Source organism: Micropterus dolomieu, linkage group LG18 (genome assembly GCF_021292245.1).
Source record: "Micropterus dolomieu isolate WLL.071019.BEF.003 ecotype Adirondacks linkage group LG18, ASM2129224v1, whole genome shotgun sequence".
In the NCBI taxonomy this organism is placed as follows: Eukaryota; Metazoa; Chordata; class Actinopteri; order Centrarchiformes; family Centrarchidae; genus Micropterus; species Micropterus dolomieu.
In genome coordinates this window covers 10297713-10315609 of record NC_060167.1, presented here as the reverse complement: position 1 = coordinate 10315609, position 17897 = coordinate 10297713, and the positions used below count along the sequence as shown (strand labels likewise).

General features: G+C 40.4%; 2 protein-coding genes across 2 annotated transcripts in view; both read right to left on the bottom strand.

Annotated features, from left to right (window-relative positions):
• Positions 1 to 17897, bottom strand: part of igsf21a (immunoglobin superfamily, member 21a) — a 261327-nt gene that overhangs the window by 49909 nt on the left and 193521 nt on the right. The gene's annotated exons all lie outside the window — the stretch shown is intronic.
• tdgf1 (teratocarcinoma-derived growth factor 1) lies at positions 6816 to 12944 on the bottom strand. The gene is made up of 6 exons (XM_046076260.1): positions 12620 to 12944; positions 12447 to 12502; positions 11361 to 11549; positions 9758 to 9872; positions 9458 to 9567; positions 6816 to 7939 (listed from the first exon to the last, which is right to left on the bottom strand). Exons 1-6 carry the CDS (start codon positions 12640 to 12642, stop codon positions 7830 to 7832), a joined length of 603 nt encoding a protein of 200 aa, XP_045932216.1. The 5' UTR covers positions 12643 to 12944; the 3' UTR covers positions 6816 to 7829.

The following is a 17897-nucleotide window of genomic DNA, read 5'->3' as shown; positions in this document are numbered from 1 at the left end:
TTCTCTTCCCAGATGAAAGCAGGTTCACACTAAGCACATGTGACAAGCGTGAAAGAGTCTAGAGACGTCGTGGTGAAAGTTACGCTGCCTGCAACATCATCCAGCATGACCTGTCCGAGTTGATCAGTGATGGTCTGGGGAGGTATATCCTTGGAGGGTTGCACAGACCTCTACGTGCTAGCCAACGGAACCCTGACTGCTGTTAGGGGATGAAATCCTCAAAGCCACTAGTCAGACTTTACCCTGGTGCGGTGGACCCTGGGTTCCTCTTGGTGCAGGACAATGTCCGACCTCATGCGGACATGAGTATGCAGGCCTTGTCTAGATGATGAAGGCCCTGATGCCATTGACTGGCCCGCATGTTCCCCAGACCTGAATCCAATTGAAAACCTCTGGGACATTATTTATCCAATGCCGCCAAGTCGCACCACAGACACAGATCAATTTTGCCCTGATCCATGTCTGGGAGGCGATCCGCCAGGACACCATCCGCATACCCAGACCTTGTTGGGAGTGCATGATGAAAGTCACGCAAGCTGGATCAGCTGTTACGTCATTTTGTTCTCAACAAATTATACAATGTACAGTAAAAGTACATTGTGTTTCCTCTGACTGCTTCAAAATAAAAGCCACCCAATGTTTCACTTTTGATGTGAAGCAGCAGCAGTAGGAAATTATTTGCTATTATTTTAACATTATTTTTAACATTAGCTTTTTTATTTACAATATCCACAATCTTTCCTTAACCTTAACCATTCTGTAGTTGCCATGTGAAGATATTGTTGTGAAAGAGAGAATCTGAAATACGTTGATTTGGACTGGCGTTCTTGTCTGGCAATAGGGTTGGTATATACTGTATAGTGTACAAGGGCTTGATGCCTGATGAAAGTCACTGGACCAAAACCAATTAATAGGTTTTGGTCCTATTAATAGGTGTCGGCAGAGTATGGGAACCAACCCTGTCATCTAGAAATTACATATATATGCTACTAATTTGCAACAGCTAATATGTTTTTGGGAGGGACGCAATGCCACCCAAATTAGCTTTACAATGTAATTAATTTGTTCTCCCTACAATATCCTCTCTTGCACTATATTATCTGCAACTACAACATGATTACTGTTTTTGATGTGTCTGTTTAGGTGCTCACAGCTCTTTGTTAAGGTTTGGGAAAGATGGTGGTCTTAAATAATGAAAACGTCAGAAGTGCCTCGAAGCATAAGATAGGACATGTACACTTTAGTATGAGTAGTGAGGAATGGCTGGGCAATCCTGGGTGATCGTGAGTTGTCTTCTTTTTTTTTTATCAAGATGGGGGCACAGGGGGCTGCCTATGTGGACTGCCTGTGCTTACAGATCCTTCATACCTTCCAGTACAGCTCTGTTAAATTGCTGTGATATGATGGTTGTGTCACTTGATTTTTGATTCTTGGTGATGTCGTTGTGGAGCACCATGCCATCAGATGTCTGTCCTTAATTGTAATGTCTTATGTTGTTGTTATTGTATTTGTCTGATAATTACCACAGACACAAAATACATTTCCAAAAGCAAAAGTAACAAAACATTTAACTGAAACCACAATTTTATTTTTCCCAGACCTCATCCAAAGTGCTTTTGATGCCTAAACCTGACCACGTGTGGGACTAATTGTTGTTGTGAAGTGTGCTGGTTTGTGGCGTGAAGGTCCTGCACTTTGTTTGGCCACCATCCACCTCTTCAACTAAGAAATAACATACCTTCATTAGAATAAACGTTGCCACAGGAAATCATGCAGGCAGCAATGACATTTCGCTTATCTGGCAAATGAAATTAGTAGTGTATAAACATAATTTCTTGGAGATGGGGTTTTGTTACTTTTATTCACACATCCCTCTCTTGCTCTCTCTCATTAAACCCACAGCTGCTGGAGTTAAGCCGGAGGTTAATGTCACAGCAGGGGACACCGATTGTGTGTTGCCAGAGATACTACTGTGTGTGTGTGTGCGTGCGTGTGTGTTCATTTTCACCCTGCTATGGATGCCCATTCCCACAAGGAGAATGAAATTAGTGGATGACAAAAATAATTAGAACATACTTATGCTCAGTGAAAATGATCATTTTGTAACTTACCTTAAGAACTGATCATTTAGACGTCCCCGCAGGTCAAGATTAATGTTTTTTGAAAACACATTTAATGTTACTGTTTAGACACAAACGTTAAAATTACACTCAAAACTTGTGAAGACCAACAAAAACATCATTTGAATGGTCATACATTTCAAATTAGATGATGATACCTCACTACATCACAAAATTACAGTGACACACTGATTTCACACTTCACACCAAGAGACGACACGTGATGAAATGAGACATGGTGACAATTTAAACAATTTGAACAAAACACCACAGATGGGTCCTTTACTTATGTACTGGTTTTTGTAATGGTTTATGTCTGTCCTCTCATGGGCCCTCCCCTGGTTAAAAAACAAAAACATATTTGTATTAATTCATTATGTAGTCTGTGTGTGTGTGTGTGTGTGTGTGCGTGCGTGCATGTATGTGTGTGTGTGTGTGTGTGTGTGTGTGTGTATGTGTGCATGTGAATTACGTTTTGATGTGCCTCGTTTTGCGGCTGCTGACAAAATCCCATGACAGGCGAGTCAGATGGAAGGCATTACAAAACTCTGATATCATGTCACACACAGACAGACACACACACACACCAACGACTTTTATTCAGATCCATCAAACAGCTGATCAGCACAACAGAACAAACTTCCCTGCTGGGATTAAAACAGCTGACAGTAGCATGTCTGTGCGTGTGGGTTAATAAAACAGGATGCTATTAAAGGACCTTTCCACTGGTGTGCCTGTAAAAAAGAGCTTTTGATTTCCTGCTTCATCAACAACAGACTTCATGTCAGTTACAATTCTATGTAGCATGTTTTTATGCCAGCAGTAATAGTATGTGGTCACGTTCCTACAAATTTGTTATCCGTTATGATCCCAAAGTTTTTAGCACCTTACGAATTTGTAATAATCCAAGATTTTGACATAACTTTCCTTAATCCAGAAGATTTGTCATGGCATGTCCTAAACTGCTTGTAATCTGTTCATTTGTTGCAGTTTCGCCAAATGGCTCTCGGCAAATTTATTTTTTATTTTCTCCAAATGTGTTTAAATTGGACCCAAATCTCAAATTCCTGAAGTATCCCTAAATGCACTTCTTAAATCCAAATCAAAGTTTAATCTTACAGTTCATGTAATTTACTCATCCAATCACCTGCATGCGTCCTTCAGTAAATAAATGAATAAACCATTAGAAATAATAATAAAATACTAGTCTAATCAAAACTCCTGGTGTTGAATTTAGAATTTGGAAACATCAGCCTTTGGTGACTCCTAGTGGTGAAATCAAAATAGGCACTGAGGCAGCCAAGAATTTGTCATTTTTCTATAAACAAAAACTATTTCAAAGATGACATAATCACATATAAATTCCAGCAGATGGTAGTTTTGAGCAGTGTGATTCCTAAGTCCTGACTGCACTGTGTTGTAAAATAAGGTCTATCATGTCTACTCAAAAATGCACTCCAAGCACAGAGTCAGCCAATAGCAGGACAGCAGAGGTGACATGGCAGAGCTGCATCACGTCAGCTTCGTGTGACTGCCACCATCCCTGTTGTATCCAAACTCATGCCAGAAGAAAGCTTATAGAAGATGGTTTCCCTTAGTATTATATTTAGGATGTTATTCATACAAAACGTTATAGAAGGATATATGAACCATTTGAAGTGATAATACGTTACTATGTTTAAAATATCTGTCATTGTTGCTCTCTCATACTCTCCAGGATTACTGTATTAACATAAATGTAAGAATTCCACAAAATGCAAAAAAAGAAAATAGATGGTTAAAGTGACCATTAAGAATAATCACACTAATGAATGAAAATGTAATTGTTTTGCAACATGTTCTCATTTCCAACTCATTAAATACGGCAGCTTGATCAGTGGCCCTACGCTTCAAGCTATGACACTGCAGGGAACCCTCTAGCGTCAGTGAAAACTGACTGAATTTGATTAATTTTCATAAACGCCACGGGAGCAGTGTTTCTAATTACTGTACACAACTTCACAGATTGTTTTATGGCACATATTTGATGGAGTTCCCCTCTGATCCTCCTGCTGCTTTAGCAACAAGTAGACAGAGAGTTGATGCACGAGCATACATTTTGCCAGTTGTTGTTGCTTTTTCTTCGTCAGTTGACGCTGTTGGTTCATGAGTTTGTACAGTATCAGGTGAGTAGGCGGTCTACCGGCATGGCCAAGGATACATTCATGTACACACTGCTAGAAGAATGTAAATGCTATTTGTATAGCGCCTTTCTAGTCTTTTCAGCCACTCAAAGTGCTTTTACACTACATCTGCATTCACTCACATTCATTCACTGAGCCTAAGTGCTCAAACAGAAACTAACATTCGCACACATTCATACACTGGCGGAACAGCCGCCAGGGGTTCAGTATCTTGCCCAAGGACACTTTGGCATGAAGCCTGGAGGAGCCAGGGATGGAACAGCCACCCTTCCGCGCACGCTTTTGTATTTTATTGCCTTTGTGAGGACCAGTTTGAGTTTGAGAGGACACTTTTTGACAGTGGGGACATTTAAGGGTGAAGACTTGGTTTTAGGTTTGAGGTTAAAGTTAGCTTCAGATTAGGGTAAGGGCACACGGTGTCCTCATAAGTACAAAAATACAATTGCGTGTGGGGGTTAATGGTAGATCTCCACAGTGCGTTTTCTCTGATTGCTGCTATCAGCAAGTGAAGTGGAGAGATAAGAAACACACACTCACACACTCCCCCCTCATTACATTTACTTCTTCACTCTCTCTTCCAGTTTGTTTGCTTTGCTCCACACTTCTCTGATCTGCAGCAGATGGAGTTGGACCTGGTGTACAGTCTGACATTTTGGGCTTTTGACGTCTTTGTTCTCTCTCTCTGGGTTCATTAGTGGTGAAGATAGTTAAGCACTGAAGCACGTGAACATGAGGATGTCACTAAAGTCACAAGAGGATGTGGAAACGTGCGCTAAAACCATTTAACGTGTCTCCTTTTATTCAATCCCCTTTAATCCCATTAAATCTGCTCCAATCTCCTGCTGCTCCTCTTCTGTTCAGACTTCAGAAGCTCCTTCGTCTCTGCCAGTGGCTCCTTAAATCTGCTTAGATCCCTTTAAACTCCTCTCGACAAAAGGAACATTCAGGAAGCAGCAGACACTATGCAGGTTTAAATCATTTCTTCTAAAGCACAACTGGAGAAATGAGAAAGCTCCAGAGGAGATCAGCTGTGTGGACCACAGAGGGCCAAGCAGCTCTGACAGGATATAAGAGGTTAAATCACATTTTCCAGTTATTCGCTATGGAAGTTATCTGTCCAATCAGAACACTCACTTTAAGCTGTTCAATTGTTATATGGGATTGGCTGGATAACAAAAGAGAGATTACAGCCTGATTACTGTGGGATTATACTGAGATACTCACCAGTCTTTCTTGGAAAAAAAACCCAGATATGCCTCCAGTTTTCCTGCTCTTCTTCTCCTCTTCCTCTCATTCCTTGTATTTCACCCGTACATGAACTTGAGGCTAACCAGTGGTGTGTGGGTGGGCTGCACAAAGTTGACAAACACATGTTTAGCTGTATGTCATCAAACCATCGCTGGCTGTGGAGGTGTTGTGATAATGAGTAAACATTTCCGGTGTGACGTCAGCAGTAACTGAGATAGCTTGCATGAATGTTTCGTTTGACTTGCTCTCTGGTAAGAACTCTGAATTGCCCCTGGTGGCTGTTCCACTACTGTATGAATGGTGAACATGATTGTGTAAAAAGTGATATATATATATTGTTTCTATCTCTTATTATACTCATTATATTACTCCATCCACATGTAGGGTTTAGGTCAGAGCTGCATCCGTTAGCTCTGGCAGATGCCTGAGGCTGCAGGTCTCTGGAGCAGATGATTTTGTGTTGTACTACTTCTATGTTATTCTCTTTTATTAATAATTTCTTCAATCCCTCACCAGTAATATAAATTTCCAGATTCCTTGGTGGTAAAATGCCATTTACTGGAGCAGGAGGGAGGAAAGAGGCTGCAGCTCGCTCTGGTGCTCAAGCTCTCATTACTTTCTTGTTCTTTGTGCCTCAGCTTAATTTAGTTTTGTTGAATTTCCTGAGTTCCTTTTTTTGCTGTTGTTGTTGCTGTCATCTTTTTGTTAATAAATGCCACTTGTTTGTACCTGCTTTTTCCACATCCCTTTTCAAGTTTTCTGGTGCCAAGTGACAGTTTGAATCCCAGGTCAAATGATGGGTCAAAAAATGTGTTTTCCAACCTCGTTTATCCATCTCATTACCCCTCAGATTTATCTGGTTATGTATCACGAGATGATCTGGGAACCAGAGGAAAAAAATTACCTAACTGTATGTAAAGTTAAAGTAAAAATCCAGATGTTTGTTTTTTACACTGAGATTAAGCCGTCTGATCATCTGTCTGCTCGTGTTTGTTAGATTTTGTTTTGACTTTAAGTTCCACATTATTGTCATTCTGCCAGTTAATTTTAGAGCTGTAGCAGCTGACAGACTGCAAACAACAGCTGATGTGTTTGTTTAAGATAAGAGAGCAGCTGATAATCAATAACAACCTCATCAATAAACTCAGGAGATAAGAGACAGGGAACGCTCCCACTCGAAATACCAACAGATGAGAGAGAGAGAGAGAGAGAGATTTTAGATTTTAGAAGATTGTTAGAAAACAAAAACTACTTTGAACAATTATTTGTTCATGTAAGCATATTCTTTATATCCAAAAGTTTACTTTCATAGTAATTCCAGTGTCATTTGTTTTAATGATGTAAATACCGTAAGTGTGTTTCCACAGACAGTCAATTCTGTTTCTCACAACACAAAAAAAGAACTATTTCATAAACACATAATCAATACATGTTTGTAAGTACAAAATGTCACTCCAGCTCAGTTTGTGCAAACAGACAGAAGACAAAAGTTAAAAACAAGAAACCCTGCATCTTCTTTTACAAAGGAAAAAAAATCACATTAAACATCCTAAAATTACAAAAACAAAACAAAAAAAACCATATTTTCATAAAAATCTTATGTACAGCTTCCTTCACATATTTTGTTCTTCAAGACATCACAGACACACAGAAGACCTTCCACTGGAAGGAAACGTTTTAAGATGAGTTTGGACGAGACAAACTTCAGTCGCTGCTGCGTTCACTGTCAACCGCTGATTCACTTTCAAGGTCTTCAAAGAAATTGAGCATGAAATTATGTGTAAAGCTGGCCAGTTCTAAAATGGGAGAACTACATAAATACAACGTTGTAATCATTGCTATATTTTGGGTCTGTTGCCTTTCATATTTTTTTATTATAATTAAATTCTTGGAAGAGGTGGAAATAGATTGGGGAAAAGTGGAATTAATTCAGAAGCACTAGCTGAATTGTTTTCCTTGCTTGAAGAAACTGATTGGTCAACTTGACTTACTAATTCTTGAAAATGTTAAAGTTGGTTCAGTGGTATGGTAAGCCCATTAAAAATTAAGTCCTCAAAAAGATCTCCACCCATTTCATTGGCACGTCCTTCAAAAAAGGAGCCTGAAATAGGATGCACCTCCTGTACACAACAACACTTATCAAGGAACAACTCCTGATTTCCCGTTTTCAAACAACATTTTACTCCTCCATTACTGTGCTACCACTGTGTACTTCGGCTGTGGACAAAATATAATAAATATTTTCTAAAAGTTTATGAAGCATATTGTTTTAAAACCATCAGAGGAGGAGAAGCAGGAGGAGAAGCAGCGTCAGATGATGCAGGAAGCAGCCTGTCTGAACTGTCCTGACAGCTGACGAACTATACCAACGCACCTCTTCAGAGTCATCTGGGAAGTAGAGAAAGACAGAAAACTAATGAGGAACTGGATTCATCATTCAGAGCAAAACTCAGGGTTTAATTATTTATTGCAACATCCTCATTTCATCACCTTTTGGTGTACAGGTGATACATGGTTTTCAATATCCAGAAAATGGCATACTGGGGGACACAATGAAATCACAGATTCTTCAACGCACAAAAAAACCCCTTAAACTATGAAACCATACCAATCTAATAATACATGTGATTTACTAATGCACTGACCTTACTTAAAATTAAGACATAATTACTGACATATTCGGGTCCTATATGATAATGTATTTGTTGTATTTTCCCATGAAAAGCATTTTGTAACTTTTGAAAAGTGCTATATAAATAAGTTTTATTATTACTCTTATCAGCGTTCCTTAAACTCTCCTTCACTAACTTATCCACAAAGAATTAAGCGTGATTTAAACTCCTGCGTGTGTAGCCTCCGGCGTAGTTTGGCCGCTAGTAAAACTGACTTCAAAGCACGGGGGACTTCTTGTCAGCTCTGAGGCATTGCTAGGCTACCCAGCCGACCAATCACAGATCTTACGTTCCGTGTCACCCCGACGTGTAGTTACATTTTTGAAGAGGTGCATGCCAGCCAACGCCGTAGGGTACGGAGCTAGGCAGAGGCTACGCCGTCGATTCGACACAGAAGTATAAATCACACTTTAGCTGTGGCTCGTAAAGCTTATTGCTGTAAGCATGCGGATATAATCCAAGGCAAGCAGCTACGCCAACTGTTCCATCAACTCCACTCTTCTCCCATCTCAGGGATTTTGACAGCGGGAGAGTCTGTTATTTTAGAAAGCAAATGAGGCCCTGCGTGGAGTTGAAGAGCGACGTCTCTGTCTAGTTCTCTTATTTAAATTTTTGTCAAAACTATTTCTGTCACTTTTCTTGCAAACAACCAAGTGCAATGCTATGACTGTTTCCCAGGACTGTTTGAAAATGAAGTTCCGTTATCCTGTTCACATTGTCATATAAAGCACCTCTTTTCAGGTAGAACCCTTACCCACTCTGGACACTGTGAGTACTGTGGGGTGTTTGTGTATGAGCTGATGGCTGTGGGAATGTTTTGCATTTTGGAATAAAAGCCTTGAACTGTAAATGAGTAGGCGGGGCTTGTGGTCTTTCAGAAGTGCGTTTACACTCAGTGGGAGTTTACTTTGGTGGATGAAAAAGTGTGAACGACGGACTGTCTGACTGTCGGGCGTTGCCCACTCGTCTACACCTTTGCTGTTCATTCAACTGAATCACACCACAGCTGGTGAATGGACAGCATGGAAAACTACCGACGCACATGGACATACTCAGGTGTCACAGGAATGAATGAATACAAGATTCCTAAAAAGGCAGAATCTGCTCCTAGCGCCATCACCATGTACTGACAACAAAAAAGGTGCTACCCCTAAACACTGACTGAAGTCCCTGCTGTTTGATTCTCAAAGAAACATACTGAAAAGTGGACGCGTGTCTGGTGTGTGCATCTTACCACAATCTTTATGGAAGACGTGGGGGAAGCAATGCAGCATGCCGTAACCACAGCGACAGTAAGAGCATCCTTTCTGAACCCACTCACCATGAGGAATCAAACCACAGCTCCTACAGAAAGACAGAAAAAGTAGGAGTGTGAGACACAAACCGTGAGAACAATAACTGACACACCTAACCACTGACAGTTTGTAGGAGTGGTTAATGAATGTGAGGATTTGTAGAAAATGTGCAGTTAAGACAATTTCAGCATCGTTGGAAAGTGTAACTGCAGAGCAGTGAGCAGTGGTGTTGCTGTTACCTGATGCGTTGGTCGTACTCGCAGCTCCGCCCTGTGAAGAAGGGAGGGCAGGCGCAGAAGCTGCCCAGGATGCAGGTTCCTCCGTTCTTACAGCAGCTACGACTCTGCTCGGCACCTACGAGAAAAAAAGACATCAGAGTCGCAACCAACAAAACCTCTAACGCGTGATCTCAATCAGTTTCCTTCAAGCAGACCACTTAACTGTACTTAAAGAAAAACAGCCGTTACTTTCACACGGTTTAAAGACGTTCCTGTGAGACTGATTGTTGGAGGTTACTTAATTCCAGACCACAGTGTCAGACTCGTTGCACATCAATAGATTCCTATAATAGAATACAATCAACCAATATCACTGATCTCAAAAGTTATGTGTTTTATTTTGCAAATTAAATATTAATATAAGCTATGGGGGATTTAATTTGTTGACCAGGGGCTCTGTTTCTTTTCAGCGCAGGTTTTGGGACACTGTGTGACGAGCTGAAGGCCGCTGCAAGGCCCTCAGACCTCCAGCTGAGCGTCTCTCTGCCTGTATCTGTGAGATAAACCAGAGTCTACATCTGGCAGCACATTCCTGCCCTCCTCTGCTTCCCATCAGCAGACAAACGCTGAGAGTCAGAACAAACATCTGAAAATAACAGAACCACACTAAAACCAACTGACGACTGCCTGGAACATCCAAAGACTCTTCGTCTGTCTGTCACCACTTTTCATTGTCGTTTCATTGAGTTTTTTGTTTTAGAGACCGGAAACACGTTTAATTTGAAACTTTTGAAGCCGAAAACGACTTACGATTTACAAAGGCTTTGAATAAAATTTAATTACATTTAATTTTCAAAAACTTTTTTTAAATAATGAAAAGACAAATATTTGTAGTGTTACGGTGAATGTGGATTTCATCCTCTTGATTTCTCATTTTAACGAGTTTAATATGAATCAAATGTTGCAGTTTTTCGAGCAAATACCAAAGGTTGGTTTAATTTTTTGAATACTCTCCTATACAATGTGTTCTTAGTTTCTTTGAAAACAAATATTGTAATATTGTATTTATATAAAAACATAATATTTATTTATTTAAAAAGTGGATTTCCACTTATTTAGACCTTAAAATCTTGTTTCTTCATAAGGGGGCAAAGCCGCCAGTGCAGTGGAAGTATTCAGACTTTTATCTAAAACTCATCAACTTATTATATGGTATTTTTCTAAATTCTAGTTTCATTTTTATTCATTCTCATGTAACACTTTGATCATGAGTTCGAATACCCCACACATCCCAGGAAAAAGTATATATTCAATAGCATGTTTTCCCATTCATGTTCTGTTCTTTTGTGAAGTCCCTTATTCATTTTAAAACTGCTGTACAGCATAGTTTCTCTCCTCGGCCAGCAATAAATTCAGATGAGATATTTTGTTTAAAAATATTGTATTTACATATTTATGTATTTCTTCGTTTTTCCCTTGGTCAACCACTTGTCAAATGTTTAGAAACTAATTTTCAGCATAATGCATGTTGTTAGGGCTCAGTTAAAGAAAACCAGTGATAAGTGTACAAACCATCTGTGTCTGTCTGTTTTGGGTAAAGTGGTAAAGGTTAGTGTCAACTTACTGCCTGTGAGGCCGATGAAGGGCAGGACGGCGCTGGCGTCACGGTGTTTATGGTCCCTGCTGTTTGGTGAGCTCACTTGGGTAAACTGCCCCAGGAAGTCCTTGGAGGGTTGCTGGGATTTCCCAACCAAAGAGGAGGATGAGGATGAAGATATGGCCTGGCTTCTGTTGCACTCTGCTCCCTCACAGCCTGAGAAATAAAAGGCAAGAAGAGTCAGATTTTATCCAGAAAGCCATCGTGTGATGACACATCTCCCGCAAAGTGACTGTAAAGAAGACCTGCAGGTTGTACCACTAACATCTACATGAAGTCAGTGGACTGTAGAAAACAGGAGCAAGTGAGACCAATGAAAACAACTGTGCTGGCTGGCAGACTGACTCCATTCTCAATTTTTCTCTTCTCTTGGCCAGTTTTAAGTTAGCTGTTGTGTTTGATCATTTTATGCATTTCCATTGCTGTGCAGCATGTAAATCAATGAGTAGACATTTGTTTGGATTGTGTAATCCCTCAGAGTGAGCTTCAGGTTTATTTGCTGTCAAAGTTACATTATTATTGCGAGATAAAGCAGTGCAAATCAATCTGCACCGCCAAGCAAAAAAATCTAGCGTTGATGGCCACTTTAATGGCTCACACAACAACTCTAGTTTCAGCAGTGTTAGCTGCTTTCCATATTGTATAGAAATAAATAAAATCAATGGCTGCCTGAATTGAGATTAAAAGAATGTCTACAAATCTGTAGCTATAGCCCTGATTGAAAAAAAGAGTCAGCAAGGAATATTAAGTACGTGATCTGGTATAGCCCTTTAAACTCATATTTAAAGTATTTTAGTGAATATTATTACTCCTCTTGCATTTCATACAGCCTTAAAAAAAGATGTGACAGAGGCAGCGTAGACTGTATTCAAATTCCCTCCAACATGTTTTATAGTTCATCATTTTCAAATCAAATACGGGCCCACATTAAGGTAGGCTAATTCGTTTTGTTCAGTTCAGAAGCTCTGCCACAGACACTGTGTTTCTGATCATGCAAACTTCACATTGTTTCTCGTACATGAAATAAAGCAGCAGAGAAGTGTGTTAACAGACCTGTGGCAGGCAGGGCAGCCCCGTGGTGAAGACAGACCGCGGCACAGAACACAAGGCTGAAAACAAATAAAACAGGGATTAGGTTGTAAACTCCACATTTAAAAAAAACCCAACAATATCCCTTCTAAAATATTCAGTGCAGAGACACAGCTTCATCCCGTCTCCAGACTCACCTGAGCACCAGCGTCCGACTCATTTTAGAGATTCAGTCTTTTTCTTCACGGTCTAAACTCGCAGGAAAATATTTAGATAGCTCAAATAAAAAGGTTCGTCAGTTTTTCCTGTTTCCAAAAGTCAGCAGAAGGTAAAAGGGTCCAGGAATAAAGCGAGTTGACTTTGCTGCTTCTTTAACCGCCACCGACTCGAAAACACGCCAACACTTCTTCAAGGTTAGAAACACGCGACTGGCCTGCTCTGCAGAGACTCCGGGTCCTCCACGGGCTCTCTCTGGCTCCAGGTGACTCTCATGCAGGGGTAGGGGGACTTCGGAAGCCCCGCCCCTCTTTCTGTCCGTCTGTCGGAGGTGTTCCGTTGGAATCAACAATAATAATGGAAACCACTTTAGCCGTTGAAGCCTATAAACACTTAATGTAATGAAGGCTATCCACCAATCCAATCTACAAAGCTTATCATGAGATAAGATGGTGAGAGTTCATTTTTCAGACAATGGTTTGTTTTGCCTCAGAAGTAAGATAATTCTCTCAACCATAAAGGAAATTCTAATGTTTGGTTTATCTAATTTGGAGATCGTTTTCATTATAGGCCTACTTGTAGAACTCCCAGTTTTCCAAACACTGAAAGACTGAAGGTGAAGTGGCCCTTACAAAAAGAAAGCAGGGGCTTAATAAAGTCCAGCCCAAATGAACAATTACTGAAAAACTCAAATAAAATGTCTTTTCCATTAGTTTCCATATATCTGGGATGTGACTTTTCTCTCTCTCACACCTTCCACCCCCTCCCCCCATCTCTCTTCACACACATGTATGTGAAGCTCGCCCATCCAGCCCTGCCTTCACATGTTAATGACTCTGCTGCTACAGGGAAACCCACCTTTAAGAAAGGAGTCCCCTCCTCCACTGCAGACAACGGGAACCTTTAGGTTTTAGTATTCCTTTCTACATACATGCCATCTTCCATCACATATATTTTAAAGTATGTAATATCATAATGCCACTTACCTCTCTCTCCTGTCACAAACCATGTAGTTATGTTGTACATGTTGGGAGTACTTTAAAGGCTGATTTCAGTATTTTAGGCTCAGAATATTTGAATTGAACTACTTTAGTGCCAACTAGATAAATTTCAAAAAAACAAAATAAATTTATCAGTGAAGGATCTATAAATTCTGCACCAGAATTGTCCTCCTTGAAAGGGATTTGAAACAGCAATTCGATTGTTGGGAATTAAATGTATGTAATGTATTAAATGTTTTATTTCTAGATCTTTAATTTACCAATCTTTTCTTGGAATGTAACCTGGTATTAATAACAACAAATGCAGTTATTTTAGTGTAGCCAGTGCATTGACTGTGACTTTGCTTGTTTTAACAAAAGATAAGAAACTGTATTATTAACATGTCCGTTTAAAAAGAGCACCGTACAGAACACAATAAATAAAAGGTATTTCAATCAATCATTTGGAAACCATGGCACATACACATGCTTTGCTCATTAAATGTCTATATCTTTCTTCATTTATTGAGGGGCTGGGATCATTACCAGGTTTTGTTTCTTGGAGAATGATGGGTTACTGCTGGCAGGGTTAAGGTGTGGTTTGGAATTCTTGAATTTTATGCACTTTTTATGCGTGTACAGCTTTTTCTCAAGTCTAATTCTTCCTTACTTACAATTGATTTCACTTTCACTTTTCCTTTTTATTTTTTTTAAATGTAATAATCCGCTAATCACCCAAACAAGTCAGTAAATGGCCAGGAAGTATGTTCGTGTGGAGCTGAGTGAGCAGCAGGGTCAGGTTAAGGATGGATCGGTGAGAAAAAGTGAACATTTCTCAGCCAATTATTTATCATTTATTTCCTCTTTTTGTTTGCTGTTTATCTGTATCCTTCAACTTTGGGTTTTGGAGTAAAACCAGAAGGAAAACCCTCCCCCCTGCTTTGACCACAGAGGAACAATCAGGTGGAAATGGGTATTTTGTAATCTGTGCAGCATCACAATGCAGTCTGATCTCATGCTAATACACAGCAGGAGAGTCAGCAGCAGGAGGGAAAACCTGATCTGAACACAACTGGAAATCTGCATGTGAAAGCTCTCAGACAGCTGCAGGTCAGAGGGGAACAGGAAGACACAGATATATGAAAGACAGCTTAACTTCATTTATCATTATGATGATGCAAAGAGACACAGGGAAAGTCTTGCCCTGACTGGTGGAGGCAGTGGCCACTGAAGCACACACCTTCAGTCAGTCTTTTTATTGGGCGATTCTTACCCAGCACTAGGGACCCTGTTTTAGATCATTTACCCCAAAACTGCCCGTAAGCAAACATCTTCTAACACCCACGGGTTGATATCTCTAGTATTGGGGGATGAATAATCATTTGTAGTTGTGTGGTGTTGTAAGTTTTATATGTCTTTTACACTTAGTGTTTAACTCAATAAAATGAGACTAGAAACTAGCTCTCTCTCACAAATTCAAATTCAAATTCAAATCAGCTATGTATAACAACAGTATTGCCAAAGCTACATATAAATTACATAAGAACATTTCATTTCATACATTTCATTAAATAATACAGTGAAAGTTGTGTCTGTGTGTGTTGATAAAAAAAATATAATAATAATAATAAATATATAAAATATAAAAATTCCGTGTGTTAGAAAATTAAAATAATATATTAAAATAAATAAATAAAAAAGTAAGCGTGTGTGTGTATTAATAGACAAAGAAATTATTAATTAATTAAAAAAATCTGTATCAAATGTGAAATTTAAAAACAAAACAATTAATAAAATATCAAACAATCAATAATAATAATTTGAAAATTATTTACAATTCTCTCTCTCTCTTTAAATATCAGTGTGAGTAACTAATTTCCACTATAGTAATTGATGGTTATGTCTCTCATGTACGTCACATTACAACCAACCAGGTTTCTGGATGGCAGTCCCATGTTGACAGACTCTTGATGCAGGATTGACCTCTTCATTATGTTGGTCTGGGTGTGAGTGACTTCTTTGGTCTACAGTGCTGCACCCTGCAGAGAAAACTAAAGAAGACAGGATTTGTCTGTCACCCCAGAATGAACACTGGTCTCAGCCTGGACACAATGGTTTGGCTCTGCTGCCTCTGACATCACAGGGACCATGTAAAACCACCTGAAACTTGTCAAGATTTTAAGCACACCAGGATTCACATGAAATATAGGCTTTAGAGTTTACACACACACATATATCCAAATGCTGTTTAACTTCAACAGGCCCTGACGGTTTCACTGGGTGCTCAAAGCCTGTGCCCCCCAGCTATGTGGAGTCCTTCACCATGTCTTCCACCTGAGCCTGTCTCCAAATGTCCCTGTGCTGTGGAAGACATCTTGCCTCGTTCCTGCACCAAAGACACTAGTCCCAGTGGCTCCGAGGACTACAGACCTGTGGCACTGACCTCCCACATAATGAAGACTCTGGAGAGACTAGCGCTGGAACAGCACTAGCAGCAACCCATGGTCAGACTGTTCCTGGACCTCCTCCAGTTCGCCTACCAGCACCGACTGGGAGTTAAGGACGTGGGCGTACATGCGATTCAGCAGGAAAATGATTTCCTGCTGAATCGCCTGGACAAGCCGGCGAGCACTGTGAGGGTCATGTTCTTTGACTTCTCCAGCCTGCCCTGCTGGGTGAGAAGCTGACAGTGATGCAGGTGGACGCCCCCCTTCAACTACCACGCAGAGTCCTGCCATCTTCAGAAGGTTTCTGATGACTCTGCTGTGGTTGGATGTATCAGCAGGCTGACGAGGCTGAGTACAGGGCTGTGGTGGAGGACTTTGTCACATGGTGTGAGCCGAACCATCTGCAGCTCAACGTGACAAAGGAGCTGGTTGTGGATCTGAGAAGATCCAAGGCACCAGTGACCCCTGTTTCATTACATTACATTTATTCATTTAGCTGACGCTTTTATCCAAAGCGACTTACAATTGCTGTACGTGTCAGAGGTCACACGCCTCTGGAGCAACTAGGGGTTAAGTCCTCCATCACAAGAGTGATAGTCTATGTGGGAACAAATGACACAGCTCTTCAGCAGTCAGATTTTAACCGTCTTTTTAACTTTTTAAAGCAGTGTGGAAAGTCCGTTTTTATCTCTGGTCTCATTCCCACAGTTGGTCGCGGTGCTGGCCGCTTCAGTAGACTCCTTGGCCTCCACGACTGGCTCCAGTCCGCCTGCAGGGCTCATCGTGTGTGTTATGTGGATCATTTTAATATTTTCTGGCAAAGAATGTCTCTTTTTAAGACAGACGGACTTCACCCAAACAAACGGGGCTCAGAAATGTTAGCTGCTCACATACAGCATGTGGTGCGGTCCACACACGACTTACGTGAATGACTAATCATTCATGCAGCACACCTGGACACACCACCGCTCACTGAACAGATCTCTGCCTCACTGCCACAAACAACTGTCTCCACCTGCTGGCATGTAAAACTGTCTGCTCCCAGCGTTGTTCCAAAGACTTCTATTCCTGTCATCACCACGCATAGACCAGTAAACCGAAATGTGCATGTCCCACACAGAAATATTAGTAATCTCTTAAGGATTAGGACAACTGTACCAACTCCAGCACCCAGAACAAACTCATTTAAAATGTCTCTCTTCAATGTGAGATCTCTGTCAAGTAAGACTTTTATCTTAAATGATCTTGTCTGCAAATCTAGATTTTATGTTTTTAACTGAATCATGGTTGCAAATGAATGACTATAGCCAGCTAGCTGAACTGTGTCCGCCTCAATATGATTGTTTTAGTCAACCAAGGGTCAGTGGTCGTGGCTGTGGGCTAGTGAGCGTGTATAGGAAAAATTTTAAATGTCATCAAGTACGCTGTGATGAATTTAACTCCTTTGAAGTTCTCACTCTTAAACTTGGAGGGCTGCAACCTATCATACTTCTTATAATTTATCGCCCCCCAAAACCGCCTGGAGGATTTTTATCAGAACTTCCTGAATTTTTATCTACTCTGGTTTTATTTTTTTATTTTTTTATTTTTTTTTATTTTTTATTTTTTTAAACCTGTCCTGCCCAGCAGCCTGGTATAGAGTATAATGACCTGGATACCATATTGTGCCAGACAGATTTTACTTTAACAAGAGAGTATTAAAATACTCCTTTGTCTGTTTTATTATTTATTTAATTATGTATTGATTTGTCACCGGGCCGGACAGGGGGGCAGACACGGGGATGGGGGGGCACAAACAGACAGCACAGAGAAAGGACAACACCTGCAAGAGA

Excerpts from the sequence above, each read along its gene's own strand:
- tdgf1 (XM_046076260.1), bottom strand. The coding sequence starts at position 12,642 with ATGAGTCGGACGCTGGTGCTCAG. Across the intron at positions 12,503-12,619 it reads AGTCGGACGCTGGTGCTCAG|CCTTGTGTTCTGTGCCGCGG; the intron begins GTGAGTCTGGAG and ends ATTTGTTTTCAG. Across the intron at positions 9,568-9,757 it reads GAGTACGACCAACGCATCAG|GAGCTGTGGTTTGATTCCTC; the intron begins GTAACAGCAACA and ends GTCTTTCTGTAG.